The following is a 17,269-nucleotide window of genomic DNA, read 5'->3' as shown; positions in this document are numbered from 1 at the left end:
ACTCAAACCCAGGAACGTAAGCAATAAAGTCAAAACGTTTCAGAAGAGAAAGTTTTGTGAAATCAAGTCATCAACATGACAGAGGCTTTACTGTACACATTTGAAACAGGCAAATAGCCACGTTTTCGTGAAGCTGCAACACTCCCTATGTAACTACATGTAATAGTAAAGGAGAACGTTTTAACAGACTTGAAAACATTTCCATGTTAGTAATTAGAAAAACTGGGACTGCTGAAGTCTCTTCTGGAAAGGCAATCCTGAACAACATAGTGCTAAGATGACAGGCAATAATTACTGAAGTAGAGCCCATATTTACAAAGTAATTTTTGAACATCCATTGCATACATCACATTTGATACCACTCGAAGTGGAACACTGGCATCCTGCACCAAAACAGGGCCGTATACTGAGGTTTGCACTAGGTGAGCAGAAATGCACATCTCAACTGAATCATTACTGCAGGCAGAGGGATTTCCCATCCCTGCTATCGTGCAAGTGAACAGTGTTCCAAAAACATCACACCATCGATTTTCACATCAACAGTCACGCTTGAGGCCTTTGCAGTAATGCCACCTACACACAAAGGTACCTGTCAATGGCTGCTGGCACCCAAATTTCTGGGCTAGCGAGTTGTCCCACTGAAGACTTTAGCATGAAGAGGTACCACTAATTTAAGACTTCAAATTGCAATTTCTGCACATTGATACAAGCCTGCTTAAAACAAACATCGCTTAAAGCTCTTAAACCTCATTGACAGAAAAACTGCTTGAGTGCTTCTGGGCTAGGGTTTTCAGCAGCACCGTACAGGCCACTTAATGCACATTCCTGCTTCATGGCCCCTGCAAGGCTCCACCACCTGTAGCTACGCAACCATCAGCCTTAGAGCCGATTAGAAATGACTACTGAACCAGCTTTAACACTGTATCCTCCAGAATCTCTAGTTCTCACCAGAATTCAAAACCTGAAGAGGTTTTGTTTGGTGTTTGTTTTTTTTTTTAAACCTTCAATGGAGTTCTGTATAATCAACAAAATATGACCATGAGTCTGAGATCATGCATTCTAGCCAGCTTTCAAACACTTAGAGAGACCTTAAAATAAATTGCATACACCCCCAACCCCAATGCTATGGGAACCAGCATATAGTAATCTCCTCAAAGAAAAGAACCACAAAAAATAAATCAGAAATATGAGGGACATTGTTAGTTGTTGTTGTGTTAGTGAATCATATAGCAAAATCAGGTCACATTGCCCATGAGAGGAATGCTGCAGACAGGCTTTCATACTGAATATGTTCCGGTCAATAATTAACCATAGCAAAAAGCTATATAGTCAACATTTTCTATACAGTTGGTTTTATTTGTCTGTTCTCATTTCTCAGGAATCAACTTGTTTCTGTAAATGAAGTTACAAGACTAGATAGTTAATCAAGAACAGAAAGTAGAATTTCTTCAGAAAACATAGGTGCTAACTTTACAAGCAATATAAGACTTAAAAGCCAAACTTTGACAAAATAATTGACCATGTTATGTTCAGTGTGTGAAAGGATATGTCCATAAGTTTTAACAAAGTTTCCATCTTTCACAAACTGCGTTCTAGCCTACAGTACCTCACAAATGCTTTCCATCTTGGATATTGCCACACTGTAGAAAAAATATATTTCTATTTTTGGAGACAGGGTTGTTTGTGCATGGACATTAACAAGTACCAAAATTCAGCAGATAATTTTATAATATTTTCCTCTTAACTACAACAGAAAGTGCAACACTAAAAAGGCATCTCCTGCCTACTTAAAATTTCTTATACCTTTACAAAGCTAACTCTGAATGTACACATTACATCCTAGAACACACAAATAAGTTTGAAAATGTCATGGCAGAAATATGGAAAGCATGCTTACAGCCTTTGTAAGCAAAAAGACACATAGCAAACACCAGTGAAAAGTGATTATGTCTGGAAACAAACATAAATTCAAGATGTCTGAATCTTCACTACTAGTTGAAAACAAAATCCCATGACATTTCTTGATTCTGTAACGTTATTTGCATTTAAAGACTGGCTGCTAAGCTTCTTATCTGAAGAACCACCACAAACAATCAGGAGCTGCTAGCTCTGTTAGAATTAGTCTATTGGATCCAATGGAGCACTATTTATATTGCTGATTGAGCCAGATTGACTTTTGTAGGAAGAGGTCCTGCTTCTTCATGTTCCTCAGTCTTGCATCTAACCACAACAAGCGCAGAAGATGGATATCTGTTCAGTTTTTGTTCATTCATGTATTCCAAATCGCCATAGATGCTCAGCTTCTGAAATATTTAAACAATTTACTTTAAGACAAAGATTCTCCATGAATAAAATGCATTTCATTATGCAACTACATTGCTGGTTCTGATGGCTGCAGCCCTTCAACACAAGTTAACCCAGGCTTTCTGTAACATCTGAAATTCATGGATGGAACTAGATTTGAGTCCAAAACAAATGTATTAAATCTGCCAGAACAACAGTAGATACAGTGCTTGCGTAACAGCTCCTTTAGTTTGCAAATACCATGAGCCTTGCTTATTTCAGAAGTGCAGGATCTCCCTGGGCACTAGAGATGCTAGTTCAGCCAGTTCCTCTCTGATTAGACTCTCTGTGCTCAGCGATAATATGCTGTCACTTCTCATTATTGATCCTCCTGGATTAAACCCATACTGGGTTCCACCTACACCATCCAACCCTCAGTATAGCTTTATTCCCAGAGAAATTAGAAGCAGCCTCCATTTGTTAAGAGTAATCTGAAGGTTGTCGAGAGGAGAGCTCTACAAACCAAAAGACATCATATCTGGGCTGCCTGAGTAAGGCTCAGAGCACCTATCAGCCGCAGGAATGAGCAAGAATTGTTCAGCTATAAAATCAACATTTAAATAACAAAATTGGTTTGCTAGCCACATCCGCAAAATAAAATTTAAAAAAACCCAACAAAACACTCTAATTGAACCACCCCCCAAATGTTTCTTAGTCTCTAGACAGCTGTAACACAAAAGTAATATAATGAATAAATTCAAAATATTGTAAGTTATAAAATAGAGTTACCTCAGATGGAACATATTGCTCTACAGCTGTAGCTACAGTTGCACAACAAATCCAGAGTAGCACCAACACTGACAGGACGAGCGTAGTGGTTAAAATCCAACTGGAATTTCTGAAATGAAAAGAACATTACTAGATTTCATAAACTGAACACAAGACATTGGACCCTCTAAAAAGTTTGGCTCAATTTGGCTGCATTTCCTGCTGATTCACTAGTCTGTAGGCTCTTCCAGCTACAAGGCCCACTTCAGACTCCTGGGTACTCTAATGCCTATTTAGTATCTGACTTGAAAGACACAAAAGACTTGCTGGATTCCATTTATTTGGCCCTAAGCATCCTCCCATTTACAGTTTTAAAACCAGATTTTTCTGTTACACATTTAGGGTGCAATTCACTGATCCTTCATGTGTAAACTTTTAAGGAGAAAGTAATCAGAGTAAGGGAAAGAAGAACCAACATGCTGATCTTTAGTAAAGATATACCGGGTATTTTCAGCCTGGAAATGAGACACAACAGTGTCTTTCATATCAGACAATCCCAAAACAAAATACAAAGCAAGTGCTTTACCCTGAAACATATCCAGAGCTAAAGAACACAGTATTGATTAAATAGCACACAGAACACACTCAAAAAACAGCATAGGAAATTATCAATATGATGTTCACTTGAAATGGAAAGGAGAATCAAAAGTTGGCAGAATAGCCTGCAAATAACATGGGGCCAGCATGGAAAAGTAGCAACAACAAACAGTTAGATAGACAATTTTAACTGCTAGGCATCCTGAACCTAGCAGACTTGTAGCGCTTCGAGATCTTACAACAGTGCCCCCATAGACAGAGAAGGATATTATCCTCCTTACTAGGTATGGACATTCTAGAATATACATACATGGAAAGACACTTGAAAAAGCTGTCATTTTCTCGCTCTTCAAAAAGTCCTCGATATGTCTGCGAACTTCCTGGATGTAGGTCTGCTGAAATACAACAGCAGAAACAGCTGTCAGGAAAGCAATAAAAGGAAGAGACAACCCAAATGCCACACAATTTGTCTATATAGAGAGCATAAAAGGAAGCTTTTAAAATGGCCCTAGCTTGCATGTTTCTATTTCCAGCAGAGCTTAGTTTCTACCACAGACTTTGCTAAGCGTACATAGTGCAGTCTACACAGCAAACAATTATATTTCAGCTTTCTAAAAATTTGGTTTCATGTGCCACCTGCAATTTTTTTGTTTGTTTTTGCATGACAGGGAACATTTGCATTTGCTCTTCCGAAGTACAAGAACAACTTACAGGCTGTTTTACTCAGTGACAAGGATCCTCTTGTGTCTCCAGTTTCCTGGTCAAGCTGTGGAACATACTGTACTTCTGGCTTTGACTAAAACAAAATAAGGAGTTAGGAGATCCTGCTAGCAGGCTTCCACTGATTGTAATAATTTACATTTTCAGAACTAATACAGAAGTTAACTTTAAGACATGCACCATACACGTAAGTGTGAATTTTTTCCCCTGCACTGGCCCTAAAGGCAGTGAAATACTGCTCCACAGTCTTTTTCTGTGACTGGAAGGAGAAGAGTTAAACATTTAGCAGCCAAGACACCTTAATCTCAATAAAAAAGGCAAGCACCTGGAATATGACAATTTTGCCATCATCTGCTTGAAGGTAGAAAGTCCATGAAGATGTTATGAAGCTCTGAGCTGAATCCATCATGTCACTCCAGAATGATCTCACCAGTGTCAGAGGAAAGAGGAGATGAATTCTTGGCATCAGTGACATTAACTGCAAACATAACATTAACTGGTTTTCCATTTGTTTTTATATGAAAAGAACAGAAGTCATCCTCTTGATCACCCGTCGCCCCATGTCTAGATTTCAGTCCTTAGGAAGGTTTATCTTCCATTTGAATTTAAAAAAGAGAAGACACACTGAACAGAAAACAGGTAGGTGGTATTTGAAAAACATGTCATCTACTTACTTGCTCTTGCCTTAACTCAGCAAATGGCAATTGGTTCTGGCATCCAAGATGGCAAGCATATTGTTCATCAGATTGGGAGTATGCTTCAGTACAGGCTGCAAGGAAGAAGTTTCCCAAATGAGAAGATAAATTCTGCATTTTAGTTAAGAAAACATTTTCAGTGTAAGTTGGATCAGAAACAAAGCAGCAGTTGAAAGACTGACAATCCCATTTGCAGGGAAAGAGATGGCAATCACTCCAAGGGTAGCATTTGCTCTGAAGTCTAATGAAGATTAAGGAATCAGAGCTTAGACAGAAGAGGTAGTTGAAACCTGAATGCAACCAGAGCAACTGATCAGAAATGTTACCCTGGACAAACTCAGGGATGCAAGTTTTTTCATTGATCCTCCCACTACCACTATAGTTTTTCCTCTACATATCACATAAAACATGAGTTTTTACCTCAGAGAACAGAGTTGGAATCCTACAAAGAATAGAGGGACCATCCATCCATTAAATCCCTTAGAGGTAACAGCAGAAGTCATGGTATCACAGGAAAACCAAAGGAGCATTTTCCTGCTAGCGTGAGGAATACAGAAACTGCACTGAAAGTATTATGGAATAATTTTTTAATGAAAAATGAAGCCAACTCTTTGTTCTACAGAAAGCTTCTATTAATTGTTCACTAGAGACCATAAAGACCAAGAAATCTGAATTATTCAGAGAGAATAATTTACATTATTCTGCCCATGGAGATGTTGGGCAGACAATACATGGGCATAGCTCTTCCCCAAAACACTAAAGCTTAGGTGGACAATGTTGCAGTACTACCTGAACCAAAGACTCAAAACCAAGTAGCAACACAGAGGACAGTAGCTCTCCCAGTTTTCCACAGGAACAAATGGACCATCATAAAGGCTAAGAACAGCATGACATCAGCAGCAAAACATTTGAGTATGCAGCTTATAGCACCTGAACAGTAATTCCGTGGTAAAACTGCCACCAAACTAGTGTTTGTAGGCAGAAAGAGGCATCAGAAGACAGAATTGAGCAGATCAGCCAAGATGTATCTTGCCAAGCACAGAATACTTAGTCAGGGCACCAACCAGTGTAACAGATTACAGAACATAAGCCAGCAAAAGACAACAGCCTCAGGAAGGAGAGTTAAACCAGAAAGTAAGCAACTGTTCAATTACCTCTACATGTGGTCTATTGCTACATTACTCCTTTTTATGGCACTCTTTCTTGTGTGGTTTGACAACTAGATTGATGTGCTGTATCACAGCTACACACAGTGTATGACAGACTAGAGCATTAGCCCATTTCTAGAGTATTTAATGCAGTTTTGTATCACATTAGCATCTTTGCATGTCAGGCTTTCTACTTGCATGCCTTCCATCAGCTCTCTGAGCTAGCCACTAGCCCTCTTGTTTTTACGAGCTACTGAGAGGATAAAAGCCTCCTTGGAGTGCTGGCTCGGTGCTTAACTGTATTGGAAATATAGACGGAGAGCTCCTACCTTTCCTGCTTTGGGTGGTTACGTCCCACTTAATCTCTGAATAAAACTGTGAATCAGCTGCCTCAATATTATTGGATGAAAGTTCTATGCAATTCCAAAACCAGTATTAATTTGCCAATAGTACACATATTTCATCTTCACTGTGAAATTTTTGCTCTAACACAGATAACCCGACAATTACTCACAAGCATTTAATGGCCTATTTCAAACAAAACACATACCTCATTCCCAAGAGTTTAGCTGTAGGTAAACCTCAGGCTGTAGCCTAGACCACAAGTTACAAGGCAGACAGCGTATTAAGATCTGTGTTCTTACTCTGTCTGAACAATTCACTTTATATACAAGTTTGTCAGGAATTGTAAATAGGACTGATTGTCACATGGAATTATTAAAGTGTTAATTGGACTGGATTTTTTTCCCAGCCATTTTGTGTTTTCTATGACAGTTTATAGCAAAATGAAATCTTTCTAATTTGTCTACAGACACTGATGATACTTAAGAAACTTAGGAAAATAGCAACACTAAGGATCAGGTAAGAAGAAACTCACAGAGAACAGACAACCTTTCCCTAAGATTTTTTTATTATTATTATTATTATTATCCTGTACATAAACTTTAAGAAGTTGTTAAAACCAGAAAGCAACTGAAGTAATCCCACCAATTTAATAACAGCCTTTCAAACGTTCCTGCTCTTCCCTCTGTTGTGTCTCCACGTTACGGGATGTTGAAGGAGTACTGATATCTTACCAGAGTCGCATTCCAGTTTGGTTCGATTCAAATCAATGCCGTCATCCACAAACTGACAAATGGAAAACAGTCTGCAGCCTCGCTGGCACGCATACAGTTCCTCTTCCTGGGAAGGCACAAGAAAAGGCTTGCATCTCTCCATTCAAGAAGAAATTGTCAGAAAACAAACTTCTTTTTTTTTTTTTTGAAGTGCTATAAAAAGCCACCCACCAGAGCACCACCCTCCTTCCCTCCACTAGACCTAGAAGCCAGCTAAATGTGACACTCTGGATCATCTGAAATAAAACCAAGCTACAGCTCTTTAACACTGTCATAAAACTATTGATATATTTCAAACAGAGCTCTTCATGCTGTGATGGGGCAGACCTGGAACAGCAAATTCTATTTTGTAGTTCCTGTGCTGCAACTCACAAGCAAAGTTGCACCACATTTTTTTAAAGTGTTGCTTTTAAAAATAAGAGATACTGCTGTAAAAGATTTACTGACATTTAACCCTACAAAGAGTAGATAGTCTTCAATCTCAGAACTTAAACAGTACAACCCAACAGGAAAAACTAATTTTGACAGCATATTACAATGTATGTACCAGACTCTAATCAGAATTACAACAGAATTGTCAAAATAAGATATTATCTTCTGATGTACTAAAGCAGTTAACCAGGGTACTGGTAACTTGCTAAACCAGTTCTGCAAACACACATTTTTATTTATTATATCGAACTGAAGGGGAAAAGTCCTTCCTCACGGCAACTATTAAAATTATCCAAATACAGAAAACCTACACCTAGTATTTCTTCTGTCCACAACACCAAAGGGATGGACGTGCACTTTCCACACATAGTGCTCTCCACGTTGCAGAACTAAAGACAGCCTCTATTATGTGAGCGCTCCTACTTATGATCACACCCTATCATGAATCAGACCCATCAAAACCACTAACCACATAACCACCCAAATGACTGCAGCCAGTTGCTGTACAGGTGGAAAATGGACTCTGAATTAATTTAACAAAAACCAAACATACCACACCTTCTGTATAACCTATTGTAAATTAACTGGGCATTGTTTGTCTCTGAGAGTACAAGTTCACACGGTTTAAAGGCACAAAAGTAGAAAACTGTGAATGTAAATTGAAACTTAAATCTAACAACACTGACAAGGTGGCTAAGATAGTTATGCTGTTGCAGAAAACATATTTTGTAATTTGATATCCAGACAGAATTAGCTTTATCAGACAGATTTCTATGGCAGTCTTCCATGGAAGTCTCAATGAAGCTTGTCTTACTTTCCAATGACAACTAAAACAATTTCCTTCAATTCAACTGGTAGTTTTGTGACAAATGGAACAAAGACTAAATGTAAAGGAAGAGATGGGTGTATTATTCAACAGCTCCAACACCACACAACAAAGAATTCAAAAGTACAGTAAAAATCACAGAATTATCAGCTTTCCCTGAACTTGAAAGACTCCTTTAATAGAAACAAGAGCATTGCACCAAAACGGTATGGAAATATATTAGCATAACATTTAGTCCTAATTTCTCAGGTTTAGTTATTTCTCCTCACTATCACGAAGGCACCAAAAATGCCGTAAGTACAGATGTAAGTTTATCTGTATTCCACAGAACTCCGTTACTTCCCTCTGTGGGGATACCAATATCAGCTGGAGTCACAAAATCTGACCTAAGTTTCACATGAAAGCAAAGCCCTACTACCCAACATTGTCACCACTTCCATTTGTCTGCTGCCCTTGTGAAATCTCAAAGATGGGCTAAGAGCTCCCATCATTCAGAGTTCAACCTGCTACATAGCTGCAGCTATATTGCCAAGAAAGAACCAGGAAAGATGAGATTTTTGGTACTAGACTGTTCAAATTCAAACCAGTAGTTAAAGGTTTACAAAGCTTTGAACCAACAGCAAACTCTGGAGTATGAAATTGGATTCCCATTAGACACTATTTCAGTATCTTATCATGAGATGAAAAAATTCCATGCAAGTAAATCAAAACACAGGTTGAAGGTTCTAACAAGCTGCTCGTTTCTCATCATTTATGCTTCATCTTTCAATATCCAAGTGCCACATTAGCACCCTGAATTGGGATCTTTGACCTGTCATGGACACAGCACTGTTTTAGTGCCCAAAAGTATGGAACAGCCTAAGACAAATTACAGCTGCCTCTTTAGGAACAGGAGGGAAAAAAGCAGCAAATCCCCCAGAAGTACCCAGCACCAACAAAGCTATACTTTGAAAGCAGCATTTCTTTGGCAAGCTGCAGCCTAACCATCTATTTTCAAAATGAGGTATCTATCTTTAGAGAAGCCACTGCATTCCCTACTTTGAGGGGAAGAAAATCTAAGCCAGATGAGAAACGCCACGGAAGAACAGCAGCTGCTGTTCTGGCCTGACTGCACCTGAGCACTGCGAGCATGAGCTTCCTTCATGTTTATGTTTACTTAAAGACGCGTCCAACACTGCTTGAGAAAACATGCGCGAGGACATGCCTCGAAAAGGGCTCCTGCCCGAGAAAATCCCGCCTATTTCCTGTCACTCTGGAGCAAAAGGGCCTGCGGGGGGAGAGGGGCAAGCGACAGGCCAGGGGACGGCGGCACCGGGGAGGCCGAGGCCGGGGCCGTGCTGCCCGCAGCCCTGCAGCCCAGCTCCCCGGGGAGGGAGAAGGGGAGCGGGGCCGAGCGCCGCCGCGGGGAGCCGTGAGGCAGGGCCCGCCCGTACCTTGGGGTAGGTGTGCAGGGAGTAGGTCAGCTGGCAGGCGCGGTGACACGACGCCGTGTTGCCCAGCACGGAGTCAAAGGCCTCAGACGAGGCGGCGGGCAACGGCCCGGCCGCCCGAGCGCTGCCGCCGCCCGCCAGGAGCGCCAGGGCGAAAGGCAGGCAGAGGAGGCCGCCCCGCCGCGCCGCCATCTTCCTCCTCCCGCAGGCCCCCACTGACAGAGCGGCTGCCAGCGGACTCTCGCGAGATTCCCCCCCGCCGTCGCCTCCGCGCAGTGCCTGCTGGGGGATGTAGTCCGTGCCGCGGGGCAGCCCCAGCCATCTCATAGGGCCTCGCCTCCGGCGGGAACTACACGGCGGAAAGGGCGGGGCAGCGGCTTCCGGGAGGGCGGGCCAGCGGCACCGCCCTCGGGCGGTGGGGCGGGAGGATGGATCGGTTCGTGGTGCGCAGGGCCCGCTGCCCGGAGAGCCCCCGCCGGGCTGGGCCGGCCCCCCGCGCCTACCGGCAGGCCACCCTCGAGTCCCTCAAGGCAGGTCACCGCCGGGCGCCGGCACTGGGGGGCGGGGCGGGGCGGGGCGGGGTGGGGTGGGGTACGGCACGGCTCGCCCCGCCCCGCCCCGGCCCGGCTTCCCGGGCCTGAGGGGAGGTCTTCACTCCGCGGCACCGGGTGCTGCTGCGGGGCCTGCTGCCTTCGAGGGCACGAGGTGAGGCCTTCCTCGGCCTTGCGCTGGGGCAGGGCCGTGCTGTTCCCCAGAGGCTGTGTGCAAGGGTGGCGGGAGCACCCCAGGAGCAGCCGGCTGGCCCTGGGGTGCCTCGGACAGAAGAAGGGGCGTCAGGCCTGCACCAGGCCGCCAGCCTGCCTCTGCATGGAGCTGAGCGGTGCGGGGTGACAGCGGGAGGAACGTTTTGTAAATTAAATCCAAACTGATGTCCTTTATGATCAGGGAAGACGGGGAAGGTGTTAATCACAGTGCACCTTCCCAGCAGTCACTCTGCGTCCACGCAGGGATTCACCTGTGGTTCCACTTCTTCACTGAAATCTTTGCAGCATTGAGGTGGCATCCTCACTGAGTGGGGTGGGTGCGTTAGGAAATGAAGTTAGAAAGGTGCAGAGGGCTCTGCTGCATTGAAAGGGGTTTCCTAAACTGAGATGGGTTATAGCATGGGTCCTTCCTGCCCGTTTGGTGCGGTGTAGGGTCAAGTTGGGCACTCAGTTCGAGTTCAGCCAGCTGGCACCACCAGCTTTGATACTGCCAGCTGGCTCACTTCTCTCCCCAGCAAGGAGAGCCCTTCTGTTGGTTGCACGGTGGTCCTGCATGAAACCTGCATAAGAGCTGAGCCCCTCTTTGCCACCTTTTTGTAGAAACAGAACAGGAAAACATTTGCTGTATGGAATAGCTTATTAATGTAAGGCAGAAAGCAGAAGAATGGCGCATAAAGTGCCCCGGCTGTCTGACCATTGCTGGTTCTTTGCAAGATGTCTGACATCTGAAATATGAGACTTGCACTGTTTGCAGCGGGTTGTCAACATCTTGTGGCAAAACCAGTTTGGATGAAAAACATTGTGCGAATGGCCAGTGTACTTGAGTTTGTGTTCATGCTCCCTAATGCTTTGTTTCTCTCTCTCTGCTGTCATTATTATAAATTTAAAGCCAATCTGAGCAGGATTCAGATTCTGCCAGGCTGCTAAAGATAATTAACTGCCTCCCTCTTATTTTCTATTAAGAGACATTTATACAATGGACTCCTTAAGTTCAAAACACTTCTCTTCTAGCAGACATTTGCTGTTACGTGCCCTAAGTTTGGCAGACCAAGGTTAAGCATCTCACTTTGCTTTCTAGTTAATTCCATCTTGATTTGTAGTAGGGTGCTAATCTCAAGCAAGTACCCATCATTCCGAGCTATCATGTATTCTGTGCTCTGGTTCATGTCATAATCAATAATTCATGTGTTGATAACAGCCCCATTAGCTGAGATGAAGCCAGTGTCCTTATTTATAATAAGAATATTCTGCTTTCCTAATGGCTTTTTCTCTTTTCCAGAGAGTTGTGGTTGTGGAAGACATAAAACGATGGAAGTCTATGCTTGAGCTTCCTGGGCAAGCGAAAGAGAATCTGATCGAAGCTTTAGAGGAGCTGAAGAAAAAAATACCTTCCAAGGAAGTGTTACTTTCAACAAAAATAGGTACATCTTGTCTGATCTAGACTGTGAATATTAGACTGTCTTGTGTCTGCTTGGCTTGTCAGTACAAAAGAGACAATTTGCAGACTTTTGAAGAAACAAGCGTAGCTGCCAGTAAAAAATTGTTGTTACCCAGCCTGCAGTTTTCAGAGCTTGTACTGAAAAAGTCAGCTATCCTCTAATTCCTCCCAGCTTGCCTGCTTATTACCAAATACTGCATCACCCCTTCTGTGGTCAAATTTTTGAAGAGCTCTTTTTGGGCACCTGTGTGTGTTAATCCTCCTCCTGCGATCCGTCAGGGGCATGGAGGAGTGTTCTCTTGCCATCCAAGACGTGGCTCATCTATTTGACCTGGCTGAATCCTCTGAACATGCGAGAAATTCTTCTCAGATTGGCCCAGAACTGCCTACTGCATCCTCACACTGAGAAATCCCCAGCAGACAGGCAGCTCCATGCAACTACAGCCCTATGTCTGGCTCTTTTCTGTAGGACTTGGGGGAGGGATATTGTGAGACCACATGGTCCCTGCCTTTCCTGTCTAAGGAGAGCATCCTGGCGGGAGAGATGGTCGTGCTGGCCTTTGTTTGCCTTTAGAGCGGCTGGATATCTATTCAAAGAGCCCCCCTTGCCTTAGAAAAGGAGGTGTGATCTGCCTCTTTCCCCTTACTTCTGAATTGTCATTTCATTTGCCATGTTCAGCTTATTCAGGCTTTTCCCGAGATTTTCTTTCCCACTGAACACGGCTTGGCTGGAAGAGCCACCGAAGCCTAACAGTGACATCTCCTGGCCAACAGTGCTAGTGGTCAGAGAGAAATACCCCACTGGAAGAAGGTCTCTTTTGACTCCTCTCAGAGGAAACCCTCTTTGCAGGCCCTGTCGATTGCAAAGATTCTGTTTGGAGTCACCATGATGTTTGCGTGTTAAAATGCTATAGCCATCACCAGCAACATCTGCTTCCTTAAAGGGGTTTTCAGTTTAAAAACAGCATTTGTTGTAGGCCAGTCTTACAAACTTTCACCAGACCTAGTATCTGCGTAGAAAATTAATATAGGCCTGTATTACATAAATGTCTCTCCAAACCTTGGTGACTTGGGAAGGTAATTTTCACATGTTTAGGTCGATTCCTTGCTACTTGCTCAGGCAAAAATCACTGCAGAAGTCAAGGAGTGAGAACTTCAGGCTTCATTCCTAATAATTTTGTATTTATATTTGTGTCAATGCTCTAGTTGGTTTGCTGACACTGCCTGAATGAAAAATGTGTGTGGCTGCTTTAGCACCAATATGGTTTGACTGGTGTCCATTATATTTTGTCCACCTACCAAAGCTGAAGGAGCTGTTGCTGTTTTCCAGGTCACACGGTGAATAAGATGCGCAAACATTCAGATCACGATGTGGCCAGCCTCGCCAAAGATATTTACACGGAGTGGCGAACTTTCGTCAAAGACCATTCAAACAAGCCCTCAATAGAGGTCAGGAGCGATCCCAAGACTGAGGCTTTCAGAAAGAATGCGCGGAAGCTGCTTTGTGAAGCTCTGGGTCTAGAGGTAGTGTTCAGATCCATTTGTCTTTGGCTCAGAGAGTTACTTCTTGTAGGAACAAGTTAAACAAACCTTTTTTCAGACATAGCTACTGTAAAGCTGGTCCTGCCTGCAGAGTGGGGACAGGGCCAGATGATCTGTTCCTATTTTCAGTGATTCGCTGCACGTCCCTACTTATAAGAAACTTTGTTTTCAAGGTAGATAACTTTTTTTTTTCGGTTGTTAATCGAGTAAACATGCTAATTGTAAGTAAGGTGTATTTGCTGTCATTTACATAACGAGTCAACAGAATGGTTGTGTATCTACTGCTGTTGGACTCTACAAGAGAAGGAGGAAGTTAATAGAACGTAAAGTTTTTCCTACTACTTAACAGCTGTGAAAGCAACACTGGGACCTTTTGGGTGTTTCATATTTAAGTAATTAAACATTTGTAAATTTAAATCTATTGCAAAAACAGAGAGGCAAGGTTGACAGTATATAAAGTGGTGATAAATACCAGATCCCTCAGGTATCTTTGAGTAAATGAACAAGGCTTTGCTGTAAGGCTTAATGACTAGTTTGCTTCGTCTATGAAATGCCATAATAATTATGCTTTTTAATTTATTCATTAATTATCCTTTAAATGGCAAGTCAAGTGATAAGCACTCAAGAGTTTCAAAGCTATGTGTATGCTAGCTGTGAGAACGATGTCTCCAACTTCCAGTCCATCTGGACTGAGGCAGCACAAAAGGATGGTTTGCTGTGGGAATGCATCAGAAAGGTGGGAGCTCACCTTTGCCAGGTTCCTGGGCCAAGCTTAGTTCTTGGAAAGCACATCTATGCATGGTGATAAGAGTGGTAGGAAAGTGTGAACCTATGGGACAAAAAGGCTATGGTAGCACCCTAAAACAAGTAGTATTGGGTAAAGCAGAATCACTTCTGAACAGGACTCATCTGAAAGCATGGCAAAGATAACTACCCTTCTGGCTTGCAGCTACCACCATTATGTGTAAGTGGAGCTTACAGCAGCACATATAGGCAGGGGAGCCATACAGGTCCAGCAGATGGGGAGCAGGGACACCTGAGAGGCTGACAAAGAGGAGAAGGGAGGGTGGAGCTGAATGGACCTAAGGGACTTCTAGTGCTGCCCAGCAGAGCAGCAATTTATTGATGGGTAACCAAAACAGAGTGGGCAAAGATCTTGGAGGAATACTACTTGGCACGCTGGAATCACCTGCATGCAAAGCATGGGAGATTCCCCATCACAAAAAGCAGAAGTGAAATTAAAACCATTTCTTGATGGGTGGGGGATTTTTTTCTAAGCTGTGCTAAATTACAGGTTTTGGCACATGTTGAAGCAATAACTACATAATTAACATTTAGCAAATCCCTTTCTGCATTCTTAATTACACCTCCTTCTACACTCAGAGAGCCCACATTTCCCTTTATAGCACCAGGCAGAGTTGCCAAGTGTTTGGCATGTCTTAGAGTTGCTGTTGGAATGAAGTTTAAAATAGTATCCAAGGTACCTTATATCAGCAAGATCAAAAGTGAGCTTTATGGAGACAGTACAGCGTAGCTTATAATTGCAGTTGAACTTGATACCCAAAGCTAGTTGCGGATTAGTTTCCTGTTGTGATGGCGAAGTACTGCCACCCAGCTGGAGATGTGGATATGTTCCCTGCTACTGACCACATTGCCTTGTTCCTTAATTGCTAGGGTGGAATTAAATTGCTCTTCCTGTTACGCTTGTGATGGGAAGTAGATTTCCTTGAATCTAAGCTGATTAATGAAGAAACACTGAAAAGCACCAAACTCCAATTTCAATCCGTTGGTCTCCTTATTAAACGTAAAGATCTAATTTTATACTTTGCTGTTTTCAGATTGATCACCCACTGGCTGAAAATATTGAGCGAGAAGCTTTTCATCTCTCTTCCCGTCTCATTAGCGCACCGTATCGCAGAATGGTGCGAGCTCTTGTCTTCTCATTAAAGCACAAACCTGAAATCCGAGCAGAAGTCAAGACTGGCACGCTCACTGTCCCTGCGTTTGTACAGAGCCATAAAAAGTGAGGTGTCGTGCTTGATCCTGAGTGAGAATTTCATGTGCCTACATCTCTGTGGAACTGGGAGCCCTTTCTGTCGTGAGGGGAGTGCAGAAGTGCTGACGGTGTGACTCACTTGGCACCACTCTATGAACAGGGCTGCTGAAGACAAGAACTACTAATGATGAAAGTGGTGCTGTAAATCTGACTTGGTAGAAATCCATGTGGGCTTATTGCAAGAAAAGTTGCTTCTACTCTGCTGTTTATTTTCCTGCTACAAAACCATCCTTGCTGACTCGCCTATTTCTCACTTCTGCCCTTTTGTCATACCTCAGTTTAGCTCCATCCCTGATGTGGATCTTCAGGTGTAAGCAGTTGAATAACATAAAGGAGCAGCTCTGTGCTGTGCTGGTAGGAAATACTGGGAATTGAGGGTAATTGGTCCATGGGAGGAGATTCCTAGTGGATAACTGCAAACTCTAGTTAACCCTAAGTCAGCCATGTCTGCTGCAGCTGGGCCTTGCCTGTGGCAAGAGCTAGCTGTTTTGCCAAGCCAGGTGATTCTCCTTTGCTGCATTCCAGAGTTGGATGCAAAATGGGTTTCAATAACTTGCTCTCCACCATTCTATAGGCTCAGTCATCCTACGGTTGTGGGCATTTTCTAAAGCCCTGGGGTGAAAATCGAAGTGCCCTGGAGTATAGGTGCTATCTAATACCTCCACTGTTTAATGAGCAGCTCGCTCAGACTTCCATACCTCACTCATGATTTAAATGTGGTGCTTGTTCTTAACTGTAACATGAAAAAAAACTTGAAATGAATTTTCTAAATAAAATTAGGTTGTAAGCAAAGTACTCCTTTTAAAGGCTTTTTTCCTCCAAAAGGAACATGGTTCAGGATGAATGTGTGAACAAATTTAAGCAACAAACTATTCTTTTAATTCCTTCTAGTTATTAAAAACTGGAAATCTTGCATCTCATATTTGCTCTGATTTCTTTAGTGCCATAAGTCATCTTGTTCTCCTGAAGCTATTATTACAGCTTTGACAGGCACAGTGTTTCTCTACTGGTAGGTGATGAAGTGCTCTCTGTTCTCTGTGTGTGTGTGTACGTACACAAGGGACTGCTCACAAACCATTTGCTGAGTTATCGAGGTAGAGACAACCAAATACGGGGATGAGTGAAACCTGCCTATTCATAGTCATGGGAATTGAAGTCTAATATACCATAAGGAAGTGTCTTTTGATCAGTTGTGGTCAGCACTCTTATTTCAGTAGAGTCACTTAAGGACAAATAATGCAGTGGGAAAACTGAATTAGTCTTCATCCTAAAACAGGACTGAGTGTCATTATGTGGACCTGTTAAATACTTTTTTTCTTCTCTGGACACTAAAAGCTGAAGAAACACTCGAAACTTACCTCTGAGGTGTTGAACTCCCTAAATTTTGTTAGATAATTGCAGGTTCTCTTAAGAAAATCTAAATCCTGTTTTGTTTGCTTGGGCCAGTGCAAGACC

General features: G+C 42.8%; 2 protein-coding genes across 3 annotated transcripts; one reads left to right on the top strand and one right to left on the bottom strand.

Moving 5' to 3' along the window:
- Nucleotides 1–1,329: 1,329 nt before the first annotated feature.
- On the bottom strand, nt 1,330–10,206 carry TMEM59 (transmembrane protein 59). Of its 2 annotated transcripts, XM_075710437.1 has the most exons (8): nt 10,018–10,206; nt 7,288–7,393; nt 5,043–5,137; nt 4,694–4,846; nt 4,360–4,444; nt 3,959–4,043; nt 3,073–3,181; nt 1,330–2,303 (listed from the first exon to the last, which is right to left on the bottom strand). In XM_075710437.1, the coding sequence occupies exons 1-8, from the start codon at nt 10,204–10,206 to the stop codon at nt 2,148–2,150; spliced, it is 978 nt and encodes a 325-aa protein (XP_075566552.1). In that variant the 3' UTR covers nt 1,330–2,147. The 2 variants fall into 2 exon arrangements, with proteins under 2 accessions (XP_075566552.1, XP_075566553.1); XM_075710438.1 differs by lacking the exons at nt 7,288–7,393; nt 10,018–10,206 and having other exon boundaries at nt 3,959–4,040; nt 5,043–5,076.
- A 236-nt stretch (nt 10,207–10,442) lies between these two features.
- On the top strand, nt 10,443–16,623 carry TCEANC2 (transcription elongation factor A N-terminal and central domain containing 2). Its single transcript, XM_075711128.1, has 4 exons — nt 10,443–10,544; nt 12,058–12,199; nt 13,547–13,740; nt 15,597–16,623. Exons 1-4 carry the CDS (start codon nt 10,443–10,445, stop codon nt 15,783–15,785), a joined length of 627 nt encoding a protein of 208 aa, XP_075567243.1. The 3' UTR covers nt 15,786–16,623.
- Nucleotides 16,624–17,269: the final 646 nt, after the last annotated feature.

This window comes from Pelecanus crispus, chromosome 5 (assembly GCF_030463565.1).
Source record: "Pelecanus crispus isolate bPelCri1 chromosome 5, bPelCri1.pri, whole genome shotgun sequence".
NCBI classification, from domain to species: Eukaryota; Metazoa; Chordata; class Aves; order Pelecaniformes; family Pelecanidae; genus Pelecanus; species Pelecanus crispus.
This window is presented reverse-complemented; position numbering and strand designations above follow the sequence as displayed.

Coding starts and splice junctions, on each gene's coding strand:
- TMEM59 (XM_075710437.1), bottom strand. CDS start 10,206: ATGGCGGCGCGGCGGGGCGGCCTCCTCTGCCTGCCTTTCGCCCTGGCG. Junction 7,394..10,017: donor CCCTGCACACCTACCCCAAG/GTACGGGCGGGC, acceptor GTGCCTTCCCAG/GAAGAGGAACTGTATGCGTG. Junction 4,044..4,359: donor GTCACTGAGTAAAACAGCCT/GTAAGTTGTTCT, acceptor GTTGTATTTCAG/CAGACCTACATCCAGGAAGT.
- TCEANC2 (XM_075711128.1), top strand. CDS start 10,443: ATGGATCGGTTCGTGGTGCGCAGGGCCCGCTGCCCGGAGAGCCCCCGC. Junction 12,200..13,546: donor GTTACTTTCAACAAAAATAG/GTACATCTTGTC, acceptor GCTGTTTTCCAG/GTCACACGGTGAATAAGATG. Junction 13,741..15,596: donor GTGAAGCTCTGGGTCTAGAG/GTAGTGTTCAGA, acceptor TGCTGTTTTCAG/ATTGATCACCCACTGGCTGA.